Source organism: Ranitomeya variabilis, chromosome 7, assembly GCF_051348905.1.
Source record: "Ranitomeya variabilis isolate aRanVar5 chromosome 7, aRanVar5.hap1, whole genome shotgun sequence".
Classification (NCBI taxonomy): Eukaryota; Metazoa; Chordata; class Amphibia; order Anura; family Dendrobatidae; genus Ranitomeya; species Ranitomeya variabilis.
The window spans coordinates 231,328,976-231,353,439 of record NC_135238.1 but is presented as its reverse complement, the minus strand read 5'-3'; the positions used below and the strand labels follow the sequence as shown (position 1 = coordinate 231,353,439).

The 24,464-nt window shown below is 42.1% G+C and overlaps 1 protein-coding gene across 3 annotated transcripts in view; it reads right to left on the bottom strand.

The window, feature by feature from the left end:
* The window catches only part of SPEG (striated muscle enriched protein kinase), a 211,519-nt gene extending 187,299 nt beyond the window's left edge, over nt 1–24,220 (bottom strand). For all 3 annotated transcript variants that reach the window (XM_077273132.1, XM_077273133.1, XM_077273137.1), the window contains exons 1-3: nt 24,092–24,220; nt 22,006–22,057; nt 20,963–21,504 (exon numbers count right to left, since the gene is read on the bottom strand). In XM_077273132.1, coding sequence (XP_077129247.1) covers nt 20,963–21,398 — 436 coding nt within the window. In that variant the 5' untranslated portion in view covers nt 21,399–21,504; nt 22,006–22,057; nt 24,092–24,220. The remainder of the gene's footprint in view (nt 1–20,962; nt 21,505–22,005; nt 22,058–24,091) is intronic.
* Nucleotides 24,221–24,464: the final 244 nt, after the last annotated feature.

The window sequence follows — 24,464 nt, the reverse complement described above, 5'->3', positions numbered from 1 at the left end:
GCCGAACACAGTTCTACACACTGTATAATGACCCCACATGATGCACAATACTGTATAATGGCCACACATGATGCTCCATACTGTATAATGGCCACACATGATGCTCTATACTGTATAATGGCCACACATGATGCTCCATACTGTATAATGGCCACACATGATGCTCCATACTGTATAATGGCCACACATGATGCTCCATAGTGTTTAATGACCCCACATGATGCTCAATACTGTATAATGCCCCCCTTCCATCTTGTATGCATGGCTCATCTCCCCCCCTCCTGTATGCATGGCTCATATCCCCCCTCCTGTATGCATGGCTCATATCCCCCCTCCTGTATGCATGGCTCATATCCCCCCCCTGCATGCATGGCTCATTTCCCCCCCTCTTGTATGCATGGCTCAAATTCCCACCTCCTGTATGCATGGCTCATCTCTCAAACCCCCCCCCCACTCCCGCTGCTGCTCCCGCTCCCATCTTGCATGGCTCGGCTCCCCATCCTCCTTCATCCCCCCGTCCCCCGTCCCTCATACTCTCCTTTCTTTCCCACACCGTGCTGCCGCACCGAACATCCCTCTATCTCTGTCCCGACACCCGGCGCAGCACCTTCTTCCTGCATGAGCGGTCATGTGGTACCGCTCATTAAGGTCATGAATATGCCCATATTCATGACCTTAATGAGCGGTACCACGTGACCGCTCACTCAGGATGAGCTGCAGGCGCTGAGACCAGGCATCGCTGGAGCAGGGTGAGCATGACGTCTTCAAGGAGAGAGGGTTGGAGGCAGGCAAGCGGGCGGGCGGGCGGGGGGGGGCTGGGGGGGGCTGGGGGGCGGTCGGTTGGGTGGTGACCCAGGACTTTAAAAAAAAAAAAAAAAAAACTTGCTCATGCTCAGGTGCTGCCCCCAGCATTGTCCCGCCCTAGGCACGTGCCCTCAAGTGCCTAGTGGCAAATACGGCCCTGATAGTATGTATATATAGACACATGCCTCCCAGTGTATACATCAAACATATCCATATACCCAACAGGGGCCAAAAGAGCATTATAATATGTATATATAGACACATGCCTCCTAGTTTATACATCAAACATATCCATATACCCAACAGGGGCCAACAGAGCGTTATAGCACATATCTATAGACACATGCCTCCTAGTTTATACAACAAACATATCCATATACCCAACAGGGGCCAACAGAGCGTTATAGCATATATCTATAGACACATGCCTCCTAGTTTATACAACAAACATATCCATATACCCAACAGGGGCCAACAGAGTGTTATAGTATGTAAATACACACAAAAAAGAAAGAGAACAGAGCACCGGCACATCTGTTCAACTTCGGGATAATGATAATGGCATGTATAGCAGTCGCAAATCATGCAGCTGTGGAGAAGAAAACGAAATCTCCGAGTACATCCAAATACTCGGAGACCACCTGAGCATGCTCGGGGAAACCTGAGTAACGAGTATACTCGCTCATCACTAATGACCACCCTTAAAATTAAGGGCTATACTCAACAAGTAAAATGGGTTAAATTGCAAAGTTCTTGCTAAAACATGCAACTTACTGTTTATTAAAAATCCTCTCTCTTCTCAAGAACGGAAGGATTTTTTTGTTCTTTGTTTTACTGCTCATTGCCTAGGTTATCGGCCACCTCTGCCATCTATCAGGGGCCATCCATCATCTCCTAGGTAAGGAGTTCAGCACTTACAAGCCCTTTGCTAAAGAGTTTTTAAGCGCTGCTCTGAAGGGTGATTGCTGGATCCGCAGAGCTTCAGTGTCACATGCACCCTACCTATGCGGCAGAGGTAGAGCTTCCTCAGCTTGCAGTCTGGGAAATAGAACAGTTTGATGATAAAACCTCTAAGGGCTCACTCACAAGAGCAAATAAATCGGGCGAGTGCAATCCGTTACAAAATCGGATAGCACTCTGCCAAATTGGCATGTGAAAACAACAGCATGCTGCGAGAATTGTATTGCACGCTCCCATACAAGTCTATGGGTGCGTGTGAAACATCGCACTGCACTCGGATGTCACCCGAGTGCAGTGCGATTCCTGCGGAGGTCGGCAATGGAGGAGATGGAGAAATTGATTTCTCCATTTACTCCCCAGCTGTGCTCCGATTCTCTCATGCCGGAGGATTGGAGCACAGACGCATGACACTCGGATCACACTCACAGCAGAGCTTGAGCCGAATGTCATTAGCATATCGCATCGAATGCTATATGCTAGTGTGACGCCGGCCTTAAACTTCCCAGAAACTGCCAGAAAATAGTCTCTGAAAAGTTACTAATAGTTTATTATGCAAAACTAAAACTCCCAGCATGTCTTGTCAGGGCAGAGTTATTTTACAACAGCCGGGGATCCACAGGACATAGATCACAATGTTGCAGTATGTGTGTTCCTTACATTTCGCCCACGTAACCAGCAAGGGCTCAATACCATGAAAAATTAAAGCATACATCACCCTATAACGTAGGAGCCGCTCATTGTGGATGTGTTCTGTAAAGAGGAGAAAACGGGGATCATATCTAAATTGTGAACATTACTGTCCTGAAAAGTGGCGCTAGTTTAAAATGAAATGAGCCAGAATCACTGATATTGTGGAGGACGTTTTTTGAAACTGGAGCAAGTTTTCTTTAAGGAGTACTGTGTATTGGACATGGACCACTCAGGAAAATGAAGGATCACGGTATAATTCTAGAAGCGAATGACCCTGAAACTGTCACCAAAATACCGTTTATCGCAATTCTTTGCAATACTCTCAAACTTGATTACTAGTGCTTGGATTAGAGCAGGCATATAGGCAGTGTTTAATTGCTATTGCAGTAGTTGTATGCCGCTGCTGTACCATTAAAACAAAAGTCCTTTTCAGGGCTACATATCGTCTTTTCTCCAGTAAAACCACTGTTATCTGCACTCAGTGTAGGGATAGGTGTGGAGGACGGATAGTTTTGGATTAGAAACTAAAGCCAGAAAGTTACCATTTGAAATGACCCTAGTTATGTGCCATGTCTGTGATCTGCTTTTTTCCTAGAAAATTAAACTACTGAATGAACATCCTCCAAGGCCGGTGATTCCATAATTTTTGCCAGGGGTTGTATGTAGGCAGGATTTATTGCCTTACCGTCCTTCTATAGGTATACTGCTGCTGCAACCTGAAAACAAAAGTACTCTTCAGGGCTACATATTTTCTTTTCCCTATTAATACCGGAAAGTTTGCAGGCATATATTATATGCCTAATTTAAAATGCATAAGGTGTGCGGTAAGGGACAGGGAAGTGGACGTGCTGCTGATGGTGCATGGAAAGGCTGAGGCCGTGGCACAGGTGAAGCTTTGCCGGCTGCAGTAGCACAACAAACACGCACATCCATGAGACCTAGCTTCCTGTCCCACTTTGCAGGGGGACGCGGGACACCACTCTTAGGCCGGGGTCACACTTGCAAGTCTAATGCGAGAAACTTGCATCAAGGCCCGCGTGCAGCTGCATATATTTCTATGCAGCCGCACGCTCCGGTCCCGAATGCCGGCGGCTGTGCCGGGACTTGATGCCTGAGACTCGTGCAAGTTTCCCGCATTGAACTCGCAAGTGTGACCCCGGCCTTAAAGCCAGAACAGTGCGAACAGGTGGTCGATTTAATGGCCGATAATGCTCCAGTACCTTTCCCAGCACCACCCTGTCTTCCACACGATCCAGTCTCACTAGACAAGAGTCTGGACCACATAATCCTCACCCTGATCCTCCTTTCTCACACCATGGCGAGTCCCAGGGGCCCCGTGATCCCACACTCCCAGGAGCTTTTTATATTTCCATTTATTGATTATGACCTCTCACCCTGCATGTTTCAAGAGAGACATGAGGAGATCCTGTGTAGTGATGCCCAAATATTTGAGCTCATAATTTTTACAGGGTCATCATGCGACCTTCACTCTTAATTTTTACAGAATGTTTGAGGCCTACCTCTATAATTGTATATATCCCAGGGGTAAACGTTTTTCAACCCTTGCACTTAGTGCATAGGCATGATAGGCTGTATGAGTCTAGGAGTCCCACTACCTATCAATTGTAACAGTATGTGTATGAGGTCCTCCTTTATGTGTCTAATACAGGGTGTATCGGAGTCCCTCTTCCTTCTAATTTTTGGCAGTTCTTGCATTGTCCACATAGGCTTTGTGACTTTCAGAGTCCCTCTTTCAAAAATTAAACAGGATGTGTCTGACCATGTCACACACACCACATGCCCAGATAAGTTAGTAAAATGTTAACATTATATTTACCGGTGACTTCCGGTGGGTGTAATTTTATTTCCCCCTCTACTATGTCATCTACTGTAGTCATGGGAAAATTGTGGGTGAGATTTGGGGTTTCCAGAAGTTTTTGGCTGGCTCATCAACTACAACTATTTAAAATGTTTCAATATTTTGCATAAATGACTAGTCTCTGCCTGGAGTAATTTTATAGATACCTAACATTTTTATCACAAATTTTGTTATATTTTAGCAGAATATGCAAATGTTTTTATCTAAAAAAAAAAGTTAAAGCAAAATATAAAGAATATGTTTTTTTTATTTTGTACAAAATTCAAGAAACACATTGGTCATTGAAAACCATAAGATAAAAGAAAGTAAAATGACTGAACAAAAACGCAAATAATGATTTGAGCCCTTAGGGTGTGTGTCCACGGTCAGTAAACGCTGCTTGTTTGACGCTGCGCAGAGCTGCAGCGTCAAACACGCAGCGTCCAGATGTTCCAGCATAGTGGAGGGGATTTTTTGAAATCCCGTGTCCACTATGCGTGGAAACCCGCACGCAGCGGGCCTGTGACTCCGGACATGCTGTGCGTCTTTTCAGATCGCAGCATGTCCGTTCACCTTGCGGGGACGCAGCGTCCCCACAAGGCATAACACAGGGCGCTATGGGAGGGGGGCGATAATCCCGGATGTGTGCAGTTAACACATCCGGCATCATCGCGTCCCAGAAGGGGGCGGGGCTTAGCGCCGAGCGGCTCCGGCGATACCGCCGGCCATCCTGACCGTGGACACGCAGCCTAAGTGTATTGATCCTGTGTCTGCTACATGAGCTGATACATAGTGATACATTGTAAATAATTGTATAAGTAAATAAGAATTACTTGACGGGTCTTCTGATTTTTCCATCTGTTACATTTTACATTTGCGCTGAGGATTTCTCTGAGATGTGCACTGCAGTCATAAAAGAGCATAGCGGGTGTGTAATTAATTAAACAGCAGGTGATTATCATTGGAAAATAAAGAGAGTGCATTGATCCTACGTAGTTGGGTTTATTATCTTATATACAGTAGTAGGCAGTATTATAGTAGTTATATTCCTGTACATAGGAGCAGTATTATAGTTGTTATATTCTTGTACATAGGGGCAGTATTACAGTGGTTATATTCTTGTACATAGGGGCAGTATTATAGTAGTTATATTCTTGCACATAGGAGCAGTATTATAGTAGTTATATTCTTGTACATAGGAGCAGTATTATAGTAGTTATATTCTTGTACATAGGGGCAGTATTATAGTAGTTATATTCTTGTACATAGGGGCAGTATTATAGTAGTTATATTCTTGTACATGGGGGCAGTATTATAGTAGTTATATTCTTGTACATAGGGGCGGTATTATAGTAGTTATATTCTTGTACATAGGAGCAGTATTATAGTAGTTATATTCTTGTACATAGGGGCGGTATTATAGTAGTTATAGTCTTGTACATAGGGTGCAGTATTATAGTAGTTATATTCTTTTACATAGGGGCAGTATTATAGTAGTTATAGTCTTGTACATAGGAGCAGTATAATAGTAGTTATATTCTTGTACATAGGAGCAGTATTATAGTAATTATATTCTTGTACATAAGGGCAGTATTATAGTAGTTATATTCTTGCACATATAGGCAGTATTATAGTAGTTATATTCTTGCACATATAGGCAGTATTATAGTAGTTATATTCTTGTACATAGGGGAAGTATTATAGTAGTTATAGTCGTGTACATGGGGCAGTATTATAGTAGATATACTCTTGTACATAGGAGCAGTATTATAGTAGTCATATTCTTGTACATAGGGAGCAGTATTATAGTAGTTATATTCTTGTACATAGCAGCAGTATTATAGTAGTTATATTCTTGTACATAGGAGCAGTATTAGGGCTCATTTCCACATGCGAGAAACACGTCCGTGTCTCGCATGTGGAAACCAAGCTCTGGCACTTTGGAGCGGAGTGTGCAGCTCCATGTGTTCCTATGCGGCCGCAGGCTCCGCTCTGGAGTGCCGGCGCCAGAGCTTGGTTTCTACATGCAAGACACGGACGTGTTTCTCGCATGTGGAAATGAGCCCCTATAGTAGTTATATTCTTGTACATAGGGAACAGTATTATAGTAGTTATATTCTTGTACATGGGGCAGTATTATAGGATTTATATTGTTACACATATAGGCACTATTATAGTATTTATATTCTTGCACATAGGAGCAGTATTATAGTAGTTATATTCTTGTACATAAGGGGCAGTATTATAGTAGTTATATTCTTGTACATAGGGGCAGTATTATAGTAGTTATATTCTTGTACACAGGAGCAGTATTATAGTAGTTATATTCTTGTACATAGGAGCAGTATTATAGTAGTTATATTCTTGTACATAGGAGCAGTATTATAGTAGTTATATTCATGTCCATTAGAGCAGAATTATAGTAGTTATATTCTTGTACATAGGGGCAGTATTATAGTAGTTATATTCTTGTACATAGGGGCAGTATTATAGTAGTTATATTCTTGTACATAGGAGCAGTATTATAGTAGTTATATTCTTGTACATAAGGGCAGTATTATAGTAGTTATATTCTTGTAAATAGGGGCAGTATTATAGGAGTTATATTCTCGTACATAGGGAACAGTATTATAGTAGTTATATTCTTGTACATAGAGGCAGTATTATAGTAGTTATATTCTTGTACATAAGGGCAGTGTTATAGTAGTTATATTCTTGTACATAGAGGCAGTATTATAGTAGTTATATTCTTGTACATAAGGGCAGTGTTATAGTAGTTATATTCTTGTAAATAGGGGCAGTATTATTGTAATTATATTCTTGTACATAAGGGCAGTATTATAGTAGTTATATTCTTGTAAATAGGGGCAGTATTATAGTAGTTATATTCTTGTACATAGGGGCAGTATTATAGTAGTTATATTCCTTTACATAGGGGGCACTATTATAGTAGTTATAGTCTTGTATATAGGAACAGTATTATAGTAGTTATATTCTTGTACATAGGGGCAGTATTATAGTAGTTATATTCTTGTAAATAGGGGCAGTATTATAGTAGTTATATTCTTTTACATAGGAGCAGTACTATAGTAGTTATATTCTTGTACATAGGAGCAGTATTATAGTAGTTATATTCTTTTACATAGGGGGCAGTATTATAGTAGTTATATTCTTTTACATAGGGGGCAGTATTATAGTAGTTATAGTCTTGTATATAGGAACAGTATTATAGTAGTTATATTCTTGTAAATAGGAGCAGTATTATAGTAGTTATATTCTTGTACATAGGGGCAGTATTATAGTAGTTATATTCTTGTACATAGGAACAGTATTATAGTAGTTATATTCTTGTAAATAGGGGCAGTATTATAGTAGTTATATTCTTTTACATAGGAGCAGTATTATAGTAGTTATATTCTTGTATATAGGGGCAGTATTATAGTAGTTATAGTCTTGTACTTAGACAGTATTATAGTAGTTATATTCTTTTACATAGGGGGCAGTATTATAGTAGTTATATTCTTGCACATAGGGGCATTATTATAGTACTTATATGCTTGTACATAGCGACAGTATTGTACTCATTATATACTTGTATATAGCGACAGTATTATAGTAGTTATATTCTTGTATATAGGGGCAGTATTATAGTAGCTAGAAACTTCTATTCTTCTACATAGAAGTATTAGTACTTTTGTATTAATGGGTTGCTCATTCGCATTTCCTTTACATTCTTCCTGCCATACTCTTATACATATCTTGATATACCTAGTAAACTATATCAGGTAGCTCATTGGTGAGGTTGTTACCCTCCTTACTGATTAAGGAGACAGCTGTACATTGATCTAATTTGGGTTACATGTGTTTCCTACATAGACAGAATGTAATTTGAAGATTGTCTGTTCCAGGTCAACTGGAGATTATACTTTTACATTACACTATGTGCATTTAGAGTATACATGTGCTATCTTTGCGCATTACATGACATTAAGCCAACAACACAGAATGTTCTCTCAGTTATCATGCAATATTACAGTACATTATAAGGCATTAATTATACATGATAAATGATAGGTGCAGGCGGCCTGCGCTGGGGCACTGACCCTTTAAAGTATACTGCTGCCTGTTTATGCACATGGAGTCCATATGGGACAGGATCACGAGCTGTATCCAGTCGGTGTACTGACCTATAGTGCCTATATATGAATACCATCCATATTTGACTGGTTGTTACTCAATCCATGAGTAGAAAATCTGCGTGCCCTAAATAAATACATGAAAGAAGAGCATCAACCTAGCATAGAAGAAGCTGAGATTGAAATAGTTAATAAAGTAGAAGTGGAACAAGCTAGAGTACCGAGGATCCAAAGGCTTCCTTCATGACTGCCAAAGAGGGCTGAAGCATGTTTCCTAAGACAAGTATGGATATCTGGGCTTGGAGCCTAAGCCTGAAGAACCCCCTAAACAAGCAGAAACAAGCCGTCAGCCTGCGCACAATCTAAGAACTGACACACGGTACAGTATGAAACGCGAGGTCCCGGCCACATCATCCCACAGTCATTTCCCAGGGTTTAATCTGCCACTATCATAGGGTATTACCGTACTTTATTCTCTTAACCTGAGCTACATTTTGCAATTTTTACACTTTCTAAATCTTAGACTTTCCAAGCGTCAACCACAATTCGCCAGCATTAAGTTTACATTATCTTAAGTGGTGGAGCAACCAACAGGCAAGATAGTTAGGAGGATCCTGATGGAGGCTGTCGGGGGGATAGGAAAGTAAGAGGAATCACCTGGATCAATAAATCTGCCTAGATGACAGTGTGAGCCCTTTTACAAAAACCTTAAATGGTTGCTGTTTTTTTTCTACAATATTTGCTTACATTAATAGTGCAGATGACTATAAGAAAGCCTGTAATATCACATCAGGAAAATCTTCATCTATCTCCACTTATGAGCCACTTCTTACCCCCTTGCCTCCAAAACTTATCGTTCACTCTGGGAACTGCTAAGATACATCTTAACAACATAAGATGGATTGCATTAGTCACTGAGATGTCAGATTGCAGCTGCCTGCTAAAGTGTATGGAGAAAAGAGGAGGAGGAAGAAGAAGGAACAGAGGAAGTGTATTTAGCAGGGAGGAGGAGGAAGAAGAAGGAACAGAGTGAAAGATAGAGGCGCAGACACACAAAGATGGTGATTTCTAGTAATTGTTCACTCGATTCATGTTGCTGCTGCTTCTGAATATGTGCTACATAGAGAAGGGATAGCAGGAATCTCTCATGTCTGTCTGCTGTGTATGATTGACATCATACCGATAGTCTCCACCCACCAGCTCAGAGACAACTGAAAATTAGAGCCTGGATAGAGAAAAACTGGTGATAAATGCAGGATACAAGTCATATAATGGCCTGGAGTAGTGTTATTCCTTATGTACACGCATAATGCAGCTTATTCTGAAAAGTCACCTTACTTTCCCTGTTCTAAGACATCACTGTGTTGCATAATTCACACAATATGATAGCAACTTATCAGTGTGTGGGGGGTGCGGGGTGGTGGGCCCCACTGATCTGCTATGATCGACACTAAGGGTACTGTCACACATTGGCACTTTGATCGCTACGACGGTACGATCCGTGACGTTCCAGCGATATCCATACAATATCGCTGTGTCTGACACGCAGCAGCGATCAGGGATCCTGCTGAGAATCGTATGTCGTAGCAGATCGTTTGGAACTTTCTTTCGTCGCTGGATCTCCCGTGTGTGACAGCGATCCAGCGATGTGTTCGCTTGTAACCAGGGTAAACATCGGGTTACTAAGCACAGGGCCGCGCTTAGTAACCCGATGTTTACCCTGGTTACCAGCGTAAACGTAAAAAAAAACAAACAGTACATACTTACATTCCGGTGTCTGTCCCCCGGCGTTCTGCTTCTCTGCACTGTGAGCGCCGGCCAGCCGGAAAGCGAGCACAGCGGTGACGTCACCGCTGTGCTTTCCGGCTGGCAGACAGTGGAGAGAAGCAGAACGCCGGGGGACAGACACCGGAATGTGAGTATGTACTTTTTTTTTTTTTTTTTAACGTTTACACTGGTAACCACGGTAAACATCGGGTTACTAAGCGCGGCCCTGCTCTTAGTAACCCGATGTTTACCCTGGTTACCCGGGGACTTCGGCATCGTTGGTCGCTGGAGAGAGCGGTCTGTGTGACAGCTCCCCAGCGACCACACAACCACTTACCAACGATCACGGCCAGGTCGTATCGCTGGTCGTGATCGTTGGTAAATCGTTTAGTGTGACAGTACCCTAAGAATAGGTAATCAATATCTTAGTCCTGGGGTTTTCAAGAAATAAAGCAGTAAAGAATTCCCTAGCTTATGCCGTCTATGTTTGATCATTTGAATTCAAACTTTGGAACCCTGACTATCATCATGCTAAAGAGACCATGATGGTGAGTGAGTGCCGCTGCTCATTCATAATCTACTCATGTACTGTGATCCATAAGTCCATACATCTATGCTTTTTACTGCAGCTGGCCCTATTTTGACTAATTTGTAAAATTTCACTTTTATTCCAGTGTAACGATTACAGTTTATAGGACTCTCCAGCAGCTGAGAAATTCTCACTTTGCGAAGATTTATTCTGTTTATACAATAATATCGATCCCATTTTACTCGCCTCCTTTGTTCTTGGAAAATAAATCAATTCTCGGCTGAGGCGCGACCTCGGTGATGAGGAAAATGTGTATCTGTCTCGACCTCCGATGCACTCAGGACGGCGATGCTTGGAATACGATTTTTTAGGCCCAGTTCAAAGATTAAGGTTATACTGGAGAAATCATTGCAATGGATAGTGGAGCTAAAATCATGTATATAATGTATACGCTATATAATATATATATACTGTATATGCTATTGATATATAGTCTTAAGTAAAATAAATAAACTGGACGGCTATGACCTTCCATTGCTATTGGAGCATACAGGATATGAACAGATGCTTTCCATGTATCTAATATCTATCACTCGTCATGAAAATTTATGATATTAATGTGCTATGGACATTTTATTTGTCCTTCCTCTAGTTGACAGAAAGACATACTTGTAAAATAAACCTGCCATATCCTCGTAATATTATGGAAGGAGGAAGATGGGGTGAATCAGAGGGCAGGAAAATTTCAATAAAAATGATCATCGGTGTCAACATTGCACTCACTGTACTGAACAGTGCACAGAGCGGAGTGATCACCATCCCCTATTGTAGTGACAGGACGTGTCCATCGCCATTCTGTACCGATATGATAAACATTTATAAGTCATTTATCAGTTGGGAGTTTATATGTTTTAGCGCCTTGTGTGCTGTGTTATGGTTCTCAATGGCAAGAGAACATAGCCCAGCAAACATACGAACTAGCTCTTGGAAGGATGGAAACTAAACTGACCATGAACTAAACCTGCCGCACAACTAACAGTAGCCGGGTAGCGTAGCCTGCGTTTTATCCCTAGACGCCCAGCGCCGGCCGGAGGACTAACTAATCCTGGCAGAGGAAAATATAGTCCTGGCTCACCTCTAGAGAAATTTCCCCGAAAGGCAGACAGAGGCCCCCACAAATATTGGCGGTGATTTTAGATGAAATGACAAACGTAGTATGAAAATAGGTTTAGCAAAATTGAGGTCCGCTTACTAGAAAGCAGGAAGACAGAAAGGGCACTTTCATGGTCAGCTGAAAACCCTATCAAAATACCATCCTGAAATTACTTTAAGACTCTAGTATTAACTCATAACATCAGAGTGGCAATTTCAGATCACAAGAGCTTTCCAGACACAGAAACGAAACTACAGCTGTGAACTGGAACAAAATGCAAAAACAAACAAGGACTAAGTCCAACTTAGCTGGGAGTTGTCTAGCAGCAGGAACATGCACAGAAAGGCTTCTGATTACAATGTTGACCGGCATGGAAGTGACAGAGGAGCAAGGCTAAATAGCGACTCCCACATCCTGATGGAAACAGGTGAACAGAGAGGATGATGCACACCAGTTCAATTCCACCAGTGGCCACCGGGGGAGCCCAAAATCCAATTTCACAACAGTGCTGGTTTTGTATAGGATTCCATTCATCCTAATGAGCGTGACGTCTGACTTGCCGAACGTATTCTGACTGTGATTTATAGAAAAACACCAAGGCATTTAAAAAGAAATTGAAAGTTCTGCGAGCTTCTAGTAATATTTGTGGTTCAGTATTTTCAATATTTTTCCTTGATGTCAATCTTTGCATCCAGAGGCTGAAATCTATACAGCTCTAATACATTGCAGAGAAGAGTTTGTTACAATTGTGTCCATTCCAGACAATTGTTTGAGGTGATCAGTGTACACAGTCATGGCCAAAAGTTTTGCGACTGACACAAATTTTGTTTTTCACAAACTTTGATGCTTCTGGATTTATAAATGTTTTGTTCACAGGGCCACTTAGTCATGACTTTGTCTTGTGACATGGTCTCTGATAAAGCCCCTTCAGACTGTTTGGGACAACTAGAAGGATAATTGTCCAGAAAAGAGAGGATGAGCGCTGTCATGATTCCTATGTATGCCAGCAGTAAAGCATCCTGAGACCATTGCATGTGTGTGGGGTTCATCCATGGAGGAGGGGGCTCACTCACAATTTTCCCTAAGAGCACAGCCATGAATAAAAAATTGGATCTAAACTTCCACCACGAGCTACATCTCCCAACAATGCAGGAGCAATGTGGTGATAAGCAATGTTTTGTTTTTTTTCATCATAATGGAGTCGCAAGACAAAACTCATGACTAAGTAGCTTGGGAAATAAAACATTTAAATTTTGGATCCATGGCCAGAAAATTCCCCAGATCTCAATCCCATTTGGAACCTGTGGTCACTAACTAAAAAGCAACAAATAAATGACAGAAATTGTGATAAATTCCGAGCACTGATGAAAAAAGAACATTCAACCATCGGTCAGGATCTGACCCAGAAGCCGATATCCACCTGCCGGAGCAAAGGGCAGAAGTCTACAGAAATAAGGGGCAACACTGGAAATATTGAGGCTTTACAGAAACTTCATGTATTTGTCAATAAAAATGTAAAAACTTAGGGAATGTTTATAATTGTACATCAGTAAACATAGAAATATCCAACTAAAGAGTGAAAGTTGCAAAATTTGTGTCAGTTTGAAAACTTTTGGCAAGGTCTGTAGACTGATAGTACCTGCACTGAAACATTGTAGCAACTCAATCTGGAAAGGAGAGATTTGTGCTGCTGGAGTTTACATTACAGAGGATTGCCCATCCAGAATGGACGAACTACTAAAACTACTTTTCTTTCATAAGTCTTTAAAGAAAGCACACCGCAGTAAGATGCTCCAAATATGTGAATCCCCTAAAGGGTTTATCCAGCACCACTCAGTTCTGCATTAGGAGCGAGCAGTGCTGATGACATTACAACCCTGCACACCTGACGAGAAGAATGCACTGTACTGACCCTGCATGATACTTGGCAGAACACAACCAGCCTGTAACAGACACAATCAGAGCTGAGCTCCAATTACTTTATGTTAACCTCTAAATGCTGCTATCAATCTCCAACAGAGGCATTAGAGGAAAACTTTCCTGTGGGATGGGCCAAACCCAACACAAAATGTCAAAGTGATTTTACTTATATATTGCAAAACAAAAGAACAAGTGATCAATAAGACAATTGTAGGATCAAGTGCCCTAGAAGGACACAAAAAAAGTCAAATACATTTTTTAAAGTATTAAAAAAATATAAAACATGAACATTTGAATCACTAATTTTTCTTCCCCATTAAAAATAAAAACATTAGTACAATTTCACAAAAAAATAATTTTTGATATCGACCATATCCGTAAAGGTATGATCTATCAAAATATACAATTATTTAACCGAAACATTAAATGCCATAAAGCAGAAAAAACATTAATTGAAAAACTGTTTTTTGGGGGTCTCTACAGCTCCCCCCAAAAAATGCAATGAAGAGCGATCAAAATTTAGTAGGTACACCAAAATGATATCAATAAAAACATCAGCTTGCCATGCTAACAACAAGCCCTCATGCATTTCTATCAATGGAAAAATCAAAAAGTTACGAGTCTCGGTAAATGGTGACAAACGATTTTTTTTTTTTACAAATTACTACATTTCTTTAAACCGTTAAAGTGATACAAGTTTGGTATTGCTGTAACCATATTGATCTGCAGAACCATGTTACAAGGTCATTTTTACTGCGCACTGAATGCCATGAAAAAAAAGATACAAAAACAATTATGGAAATGCATTTATTTCCCATTTCACCCTGTCTGGATTTAATTCCTATTTTCCACTACATTGTATGGTAAAATAGGTGGTTAATACAGTATATAAAGCTAAAACTTGTCCCACAAAAACAAGCCTTCGAACGGCTACCTGAATGGAAAAATAAAAAAGATATAACTCATGGAAGAAAGGGGAAAAAAAGTGTCAAATCCAAAATTGCACGCAGTGGCAAGAGGTTAAAAAATATAATTACCCAAAATGTAATGATCAATTGATACCAGACAGTAGAGCTATTATTCAGAGTTGGAAAGGAATAATGGAAGTTTACAGAATGGCGAGTCCAATAAAAGTCCCATAAAAGTGAAATCTGTTATACAATTTATGTTTTCATGGCGCAGAGACAAATGGGAAATATCAGCTATTGTCAAGGACAAATTATGAAATTAGGGACAGGTGGCGGCCAGGAATCCACAAGGTGGTAGGAGGCTGTGAATGAGCAGGTTTACTTCTGTATGGAGGCTGAATCCAGCATGTTTGGGTCAAGAGTAGACATCTTAGTCGACCTCCCAGGAGAATAAACACAAGATCTAAATTAAGATTGTCCGGTGCGACAGACACGAAACCTGCCAGAGAAGTCATGCCTTGGCCATCTGCCTGGCCTCTGTCCCCTCTATCTACACCAGGCCAGTCTCATACATGACTGGTGATTACTCGGACTATTAGACAAGGGCAGTAACGTTTTTGGAACGTTACATTCTGTCCTGGCCTCGTTGCTGCGTCTGGTTAATAAATGACAATTTCCATCTTGTACCTGCAAAATGTTTGAGATGATCTAAAACTAGACATGATGAATAGTATGTACCCCCTTTCTAGAAAAATATAATATTATATGTTACCAATGATATGATTACAAACATATTGGGGGGCCCCTGTTAAGAAATTGCACTGAGGCCAACCACGGAGGTTTATATCTTCTGAAAGTGTAGACCTGGAGTAGAGCGTCCAGGAGTCATGTTAAGGTCCAAGCACCCAACAGGCTCACAAGTTTTCACCATACTGTACCCATTTAATATAGCTACTGTATATGGAACAGTAAACATACTGCTATACAGTGATCAAATGCACAACCAGAGACGGTTCAGTGGTGAAACCTCAGCAAAAGGATACTGCATAAATAATAGTACCCTAAATCATAGCAATACCATAGAGTCCATATCATATTAATGCCTACGGAATAATGCCATATAGCAACCACAGTGCCAAAACTGTTCTAGCATATAAGTGGCGTACTTATAATGGCTGCAGTTGCTATAGTAGAACCTTGGCACTGGAGTCTGGTGGGGCCCAGAGCCAAGAAGAGCTGATATAAGAAGACCAATACTGTCCAAGACACATGATAGCTGGGGACCTGTTGGAGATTTAGAATTGGGAAATCAGACCTTCAAGCTATGCCCCTGCAGCGTAGCCTACACAGCCCATACAATAGTGCCATGCGGTCTAACCTGCCAACTCTCCTGGGATGTCTGGAAAGCTTAAAAGGAGACCTCCCAGTCTTCCCGAAGAATAGGCGAATCTCCCAGGCCCTGCCAAAACCACACAATGCCTCCAAGAATTTTAAATTTCTAAAAAGTATCTTGTTTTCCAGTATCCAATTCTACATTCAGGGAGGCAAGGAATGGGTCACAAAGGGAGAGGGGATGTTGCATGGAAGGAAAATGGCCTTTAAAAGCATACATGGCTACAGCCACAAATTTCCAGATGAAAAACAGCAACAGTTGACAAGAATGCCCATTATTCTGCAATAACCAGGGTGCTGGGTGTCATAGCCATGGGTCCATTTCCACTGGATCCATTATTTCCAATCTGTCCCTCAGAAAATAAAGTAGCTTACAAACCACATAAAGATGCATGGTCCAAACACCGGAGTCACATTTCATTTTAATTAAATAAAGCGAACGCCGTATAGTTTAGGGAATCTACCTGGTGACACCAATGTGACATTGCAAGCGTAAACACACATTGTAATTGCTGCAGTGGGGCTCGTGATGCATTTCATGACAGTAGAGTAAATTCACAGGTCCCAGGCTCATTGTACGCCACAAGATATCTCCAAGAATGACATTACTATCTGGGAGCCCTGCCAGGATTACTTGATTTCATCTACATAGTAATGAAGCTGACAATTGGCTATGAAAGCCATTTAGCAAGTCCTCCACTTGTGCTGCTGGGGTCCTGATATTCTTTTGATGAGAAATCACTAGATTTCTACAATACAAAGTTTTATAGAATTCCCGTTGGCATCAATGTGTCCTTGTAATGCATGGATTACAGTGGCTATATCTTGTGTCCAGGGCTGGCGTTGGGGGCAGGCAGACAAGGCATCTACCTAGGGCCCTCACTCCCCAATAGGCCCCCAGCCAGTGGCGTGCCACATCCAACTGTATCAGCATCATATATGCCGATACAGTTGAAAGCAATAATAAAACTTGAGAGCGTCAGATGGGGTGCATTATACTATATGGAGGACTGAGGAGTGTATTATACTATATAGAGGACTATGAGGAGTGTATTATACTCCCTTATATTCACCCTGATGAAGAAGGACAGAGTCCTTTGAATCGCGTTGTTTTTTGGCCCTCTTGCGCACCCGCCGCTGAGTTCTGGTGATGTAACCCAGACCACGGCCCCCACCAACCTCGCTACTACACGGCGGCGTTTCTGGCCGGAGCGCATCTCCGGCCCTCTAACTCTGGCACCCGGAGAGAACCTGCTGCCACCAGAGAATTCTCCCCAGGCCTCTTACCCTCCGCACGGAGCCTGTACCATTACCGGACTCTCAACATGTGCATCACGCTCACCGCTATCTTAGTAAGTAGTTTATGATTACTCCTCATTCATCTATGTATTTGTGACTTCCTACACATGGAACTATCATTACATAACAAGGGAGCGTGGCATTATATTCTTATATGTTACCACTTTGTATGCCCATCTACTATTGGCATACAGAGTACACCACTGACATTCAGGACTGTAGCACGGTATCTTCTTAATTATTAATCACGTATTATACTATATGGAGGACTATGGGTAGTATATTATACTATAAGGAGGATAGGGGAGTGTATTATACTATACTGAGGACAGTGGGGAGTGTATTATACTATATGGAGGACTATGGGTAGTATATTATACTATATGGAGGAGTATGGGTAGTGTATTATACTATATAGAGGACTATGGCGAGTGTATTATACTATATGGAGGACTATGGTGAATGTATTAAACTATATGGAGGACTATTGTGAGTGCATTATACTATATGGAGGACTATGGTGAGTGCATTATAGTATATGGAGGACTATGTGGAGTGTATTATACTATATGGAGGACTATGGGTAGTATATTATACTATAAGGAGGATAGGGGAGTGTATTATACTATATGGAGGACAGTGGGGAGTGTATTATACTATATGGAGGACTATGGGTAGTATATTATACTATATGGAGGAGTATGGGTAGTGTATTATACTATATAGAGGACTATGGTGAGTGTATTATACTATATGGAGGACTAAGGTGAATGTATTAAATTTTTTTATTTGGAGGACTATTGTGAGTGCATTATACTATATGGAGGACTATGGTGAGTGCATTATAGTATATGGAGGACTATGTGGAGTGTATTATACTATATGGAGGACTATGAGGCACATTATACTATATGGAGGACTATGGAGTGTATTATACTAAAGAAACAAAATGCTGCCTATTCATTGAGTGATTGGATTGTTTATGCCGGAATAAAAATCATTGTTCTCAGCAGCACATCGCCGTGTAAGCTGCAGACATGCTGCTGATAACATGATACTGTATAGGGACAGATTGATCTACTAGTGATTGTTCTGTCCCCATCATTGTTCCTCAGTTGGTGTAAAAAGGCTTGGGGACAAGTGATGAACAACTTCAATATTATCAATCACGCTCGTTTTGCGGCCTGAAATCAGCGCATGTAAATGCAACCAAAATGTTTGTGTGATGGTGCAAAATGTGAGCATTTGGGGCCCCACTTTAAACTTTTGCCTCGGGCCCCACTTTGTCTAAAATCGGCCCAGCTTGTGTCTTCATGAGTATTCAGTTATGTGCTTCAATATCTGGACCAAAAAGTTACAACTAGGGTAATAAATTAAAGGAGAGGGAGGAGGGGGACACAGCTGCAGTTTTTCTCTGTTTGTGTCTGTGAGACTGCATGCTTTGAAATAGGAGTGTGAGCAGCAAGGCAGAAACATCTGAATGGAGCAGAGCCTGAATATTTATCAAAACACAGGCTTAACTACATCTAATAAATATCTACCACCAGGGGCGGACATATCATTGGTGTAACCTGTGTGGCCACACAGGGGCCCCAGAGCTAAGGGGGCTAATTTCTACCTCCAAAGCAGGTGCAATTTTGCATTTTTAGGAGCTCTTGGGCTGCAAAGGTCCCATATATTGTTCTTGCACAGGGGCCCTTTTTTGTCTGTGTCTGCCAGTGTCTACAACCCTTTTACTATCTTATATTGAGGAAATACCTTTTTACATCAGCTTCTGATGTGTCACAGTTACATAAAAGAACTGAGGTTAAAGAAACTCCTGTGCCATAAGGAGCACCCAAATTCCTCTGAGATGTCCAAGACTCACTTAAATGGTCACTGTCATTTCAACCAACAAAATTTGCATAAATCAATAGTAAAAGTGAATACAGAAAAAGTTGTAATATATCTTATTAAATAAATTTGCTGCGGTCTCCACTTATGAGCCACTTCTTCTCTTCCTGAAGTCATCATCCACTCTAAAAAAAACAACAAAAAACCTGCTAACGCTCATCCTACTCAAGAAAGGAGGGATCAGATTTGAGATGTCTATTAAGATCCATCAGAATGGGCGGAGACGGGGGAGTGATATACAGACCTTGCAGCTTCTTTCTAGTAAGTGTTTTATCTCACCCCAGAGCTGGATTCACATCCACATTGTTCAGCACAACTATATAATGTCCTCCATGCTGCTGCTGCTTCTGAATGTGTGCTCTATAGAGACAGGATTGCAGGAATTCCGCATGTCTGTGTGCTGTGTATGGCAGATATCACTGCATCCACTAGCTCAGAGACAACTGAAAATTAGATTTGGAGTCTGTAAAGGAGAAAACTGGTGAAAATGCAGAATAACAGTCAAATAATGGCCAGAAACAGTGTATATTCTTCATGTACACACAGGACAGCTTATTCTGAAAAGCAACCTGAAGCAACAGGTACGCTTTAAGACACAAGTCTCACAGCACTGATACCATGCACGGCAGTGCTTGATAAATGCGAAATATTACAGACCTGTTTACATAAGTGTTCATGGTATCTCTTAAGTACTTAGTGGTGGATCTCTAGCTCTGGTCTCCTCAGAACCTCCTCAGCTTTGACCTCATGGAGCATTTTGTAAACTCAGTGGAACAAGGTGAAAAATCAACTGAGCACAATGACTTATGACTAAAAGTGCCCTCATCTTTTACCAGCAGTGGAGGCTGCCATTTTGTAAAACCAAAATCTGCTGCATCATGATCTGTAATATCAGGTATCTATGCAGAGACCCTAGGAAATTGTCCTAAAACCAGCTAAAAGGTCCTTTATTGGCCCATGTGGCAACATTTCGGTTCAAAGACTTCAGTTCTATCAATTGCATTTCATAAATGTTTTAATAATATATAAAACACGGGATCATGCCTTATCGTGATTACTGAAGCACATAAACTCGGGGACGGGGAGTGATTGATGCCATCTGAGCTATATTTAGGATCCAGCTTCTGTCCTGGAAAACTTGCCCTTTACCCCTTTAAATATCAAACCGCACAGAGAGACATGGAGGGGGATGTTCACTAACGCTGACACGATGCATTCATTAAAAGAGAAGGAATCTGTGAGAAGCGTGCCGTAGTCACCGACCGGCTGCAATTCCGGTAATATTGACCTTCAGTTCTGGTGGACGGTGCTGTATACAAGACGTGAATCAAGTGTCCCCACCAGGACGTGCGCTCGTCCCTTCCCAAACTTTTCCACATGGACTACCAATATTTTCCATAAGAAGAGAATCAACATTAATTTCCAAAAAACTAAACAGAAACCTTAATGAGCACCCTCAACCCACAGACAAATATGGGAAAACTGGGGGACATCCAGCATGTTTCCTTCCTTCAATGACAACCGTTGTGTGATTTCTCATACAGGTTGTCACCCAACTTCTCCGGAACCATATGACAACAATAGGCTTTTATTTACTAGGAATATTTTTATTTTACTGTGGTGGCCTATTATATAATTGATAGTGATCATTACCTTCTAAATCAATGATGGCAAGAACCGCGCTGGTGATGGCCTCTCCCATGGGATTTTCGGCGACGCAGGTGTACACTCCAGCGTCCTCCATCCTGCTGTCCCTAATACACAATGTCCCGTATTCCTCTGCTCCAGGATCCAGGGGCTCCTTATTTTTGTACCAGCTTAAACTTGGCACGGGGTTCCCTGCTACCGCCACCTTCAGGCTGATGTCACAGCCCGTCCCTATGGCAGCGTTTTTGAGCTTGCGGATAAATTGTGGAGGGCAAGGCTTGTCTTGCTGTTGGTCAGACATCAGTTTTGATCCCTTTGGGGTGACAATAGGGCTTGGTGGTGCAGCCAACGTCTTGGTGAAGGATCGAGCTGTAGGGGCATGGGTGACTTGAGTCCCTTCCTCAGTTTTGCTTGGGTTCATCTTCACCTGGGCACGATGCATGGTAAATATAGGGGCAGGGTCCTATTCCAGGTGACGGAAAATGGGAATTAAGATTGTAAGAAATTCCAGAAGGTTCCAAGGTGTGGTCAAGCGTTGGCACCAACTTCTGCAAAGAGGGAGAGAGAATATGAGGAGGGGGCACCAGCCCCAGGGTAATAGGGTGATTGATGATGCAATATGCCTTTATCATGCAATAATTCTCTTGCTGATGGTCAGTACAACTCATGGGTTGGGGAGTCCTGATGATCCCCCTGTATCGGTGCACTTCCTCTCCTAGGCTGGGGCCTGTGGTGGTAGAAGACCTTGTACATGCCCCTAGGTCTGAGCCCCCTCTTCTTCTCTCTCTTCTCTTCAGGCAGCGATCTGCAAAAGAGACCCTGCAGACCTGCCAAACTCAGAAATGCCCCCCCTTCTCCACAATCCCCTCCTTCACTATTCCAAAAGTGGCACTGACAGCTGCCTCCCCTACTGATATGTGACATAACTTGGCTGAAACTTCTCACCCCCCTACTCTTCTTCTTCCACCACCCTCCTCTGTCCGCTGACCCCCTCCACCACCTCTCTCTCATCTCCTAGTGCAAAGAATAGAAACTAGGCAGGAACTTACCATATTCAGATGTCAGGATCCGGGGTGGCCTACATGGGACAGGAGCAGGTGGCTGCAAAAACGAAAAATTCACGTTGGAATATCGGCAATGATGATGTAAAAAATAAACATAAAATCACTTCAGGGGACAACTGGAGGACATTTGAGACAAAATTAGCAACTTTTCGACAAGTCGAAAATGATGAATCAGGCGATAAAAAAATCCAGAAGTCATAAACTCTGCCCACAATGGCGAACATTAAAAAAATAACAGGCAAATACATATAAAATAGATTACAAAAAAGGAGCAAATGGAAAGATCAATATGGTACAGCTTAAAAAAACTGTTGCAAAACATTAAAAAAAGGTGCAATGGAATAGTGAATCGAGCACAAATAACATTTTTGATTTTGCATAAAATTCGTGAACCACATGTGCCACTTTGAAGCATTTGTAGCTAAAAAACATCAACGAATATCACAAGACAAAAAAAAGTGAGTTAAAAAAAATTCGCAAATGTTGAATTGGGCTCTTTATTTTTGCTTTTAAGCTGTTTTAAAAATGCAAATTATGATTTGGGCCCATAGCCGCTAGTTCATGATGTAATGTCGGATTTCTGCAGCATTTCGAGGGCCACAAAAATGTACTTTTATATTGTGGGACTGGGAACTTTCTAATAAACCCTGGCATCATTGCGATCTAGGTTCAGATTCAGGGTATGTGCACACACTGCGGATTTCGCTGCGGAACCGCAGCGTTTCCGCAGCTGCGGGACCGCAGTGGTTTCCCATGAGTTTACAGTACAATGTAAACCTATGGGAAACGAAATCCGCAGTGCACATGCTGCGGAAAAAAACACGCGAAACGCAGTGGTTTATATTCCGCAGCATGTCAATTGTTTGTGCGGATTCCGCTGCGGGTTTCCACCTGCTCCAATAGAAATCTGCAGGTGAATACCCGCAGAGGAAACCGCACTAGAAACCGCAATAAATCCGCAGTAAAAACCGCAGCGGTTTTGCACTGCGGATTTATCAAATCCACTGCGGAAAATTCTGCAGCGGAATCTGCAGCGTGGGCACATACCCTCATGGAAATGCGGCAGATCCAGTAATTTGGTCGCTTTTAAAGGGAACCTGTCACCCCGTTTTTTCGGTATGAGATAAAAATACTGTTAAATAGGGGCAGAGCTGTGCATTACAATAGTGTAGTTTGTGGACCCCGATTCCCCACCTATGCTGCCGAAATACGTTACCAAAGTAGTCGTTTTCGCCTGTCAATCAGGCTGGTCTGGTCAAAAGGGCGTGTTGTCTTCCCCCAGATTTTGCGTAGTTTTCCGTTGGTGGCGTAGTGGTGTGCGCATGCCCAAGGTCCCGAATCCTCTGCCAGGGGATTTAAAAGAGCGCGCTGTTCGTTATTTCATTGGTGATCGGTGGGCGCGGCCATCTTCCTTTGGCCGCGCGTGCGCAGAAGCGGCACTCTGCTGGCCGCGGCGCTCTGCTGGCCGCGGCTTCAGGAAAATGGCCGCCGCGATATCCATCTGCGCACGCGCGGCATCCCGCGGCCATTTTCCTGAAGCCGCGGCCAGCAGAGCGCCGCTTCTGCGCACGCATGGCCAAAGGAAGATGGCCGCGCCCACCGATCACCAATGAAATAACGAACACCGCGCTCTTTTAAATCTCCTGGCAGAGGATTCGGGACCTTGGGCATGCGCACACCACTACGCCACCAACGGAAAACTACGCAAAATCTGGGGGAAGACAACACGCCCTTTTGACCAGACCAGCCTGATTGACAGGCGAAAACGACTACTTTGGTAACGTATTTCGGCAGCATAGGTGGGGAATCGGGGTCCACAAACTACACTATTGTAATGCACAGCTCAGGCCCTATTTAACAGTATTTTTATCTCATACCGAAAAAACGGGGTGACAGGTTCCCTTTAAGGCTAAGATTATTACAGGACATCTCTGTGAAATTTCTACAGTGAAAAATCTGCAGTGAATGGGAAAGAACTTGATTCAGAAATGCTGTGAACTTTCCATAGATTTCACCCTCCGCATAAAATAATAAATTGTGGGTGTCAAACTTAATGAACCCCAATAATGACCAGAGTGGCCATTTTCTTGTGGGGTTTTGTAAACCTTGTCCTTATTTGCCTGGAACACAGTACATTTTCCTTGTCAGTCGTGTATTGTAACAAACAGTCTGAAAATGCTCCCGATCTGAGGTAACCCCCCACTATCAAAGCATAACAGTTAAGTCTCGGCCTATTGGGGACCACTACATGCGACCATGAGGCTTTATACACGTCTTTTTCCTCAGTGTGGAAAACCCCAGATTATATATCGCCATATCAATAAACCATAATCTAAGTAAATTTGCATACAAGACTGAACACACACAGGATGATGGGGGTTGTACTAATTCATGTAGGGCCATCACCCATGGCAACCAATCAGATGACTGCTTTCATTTTCCAA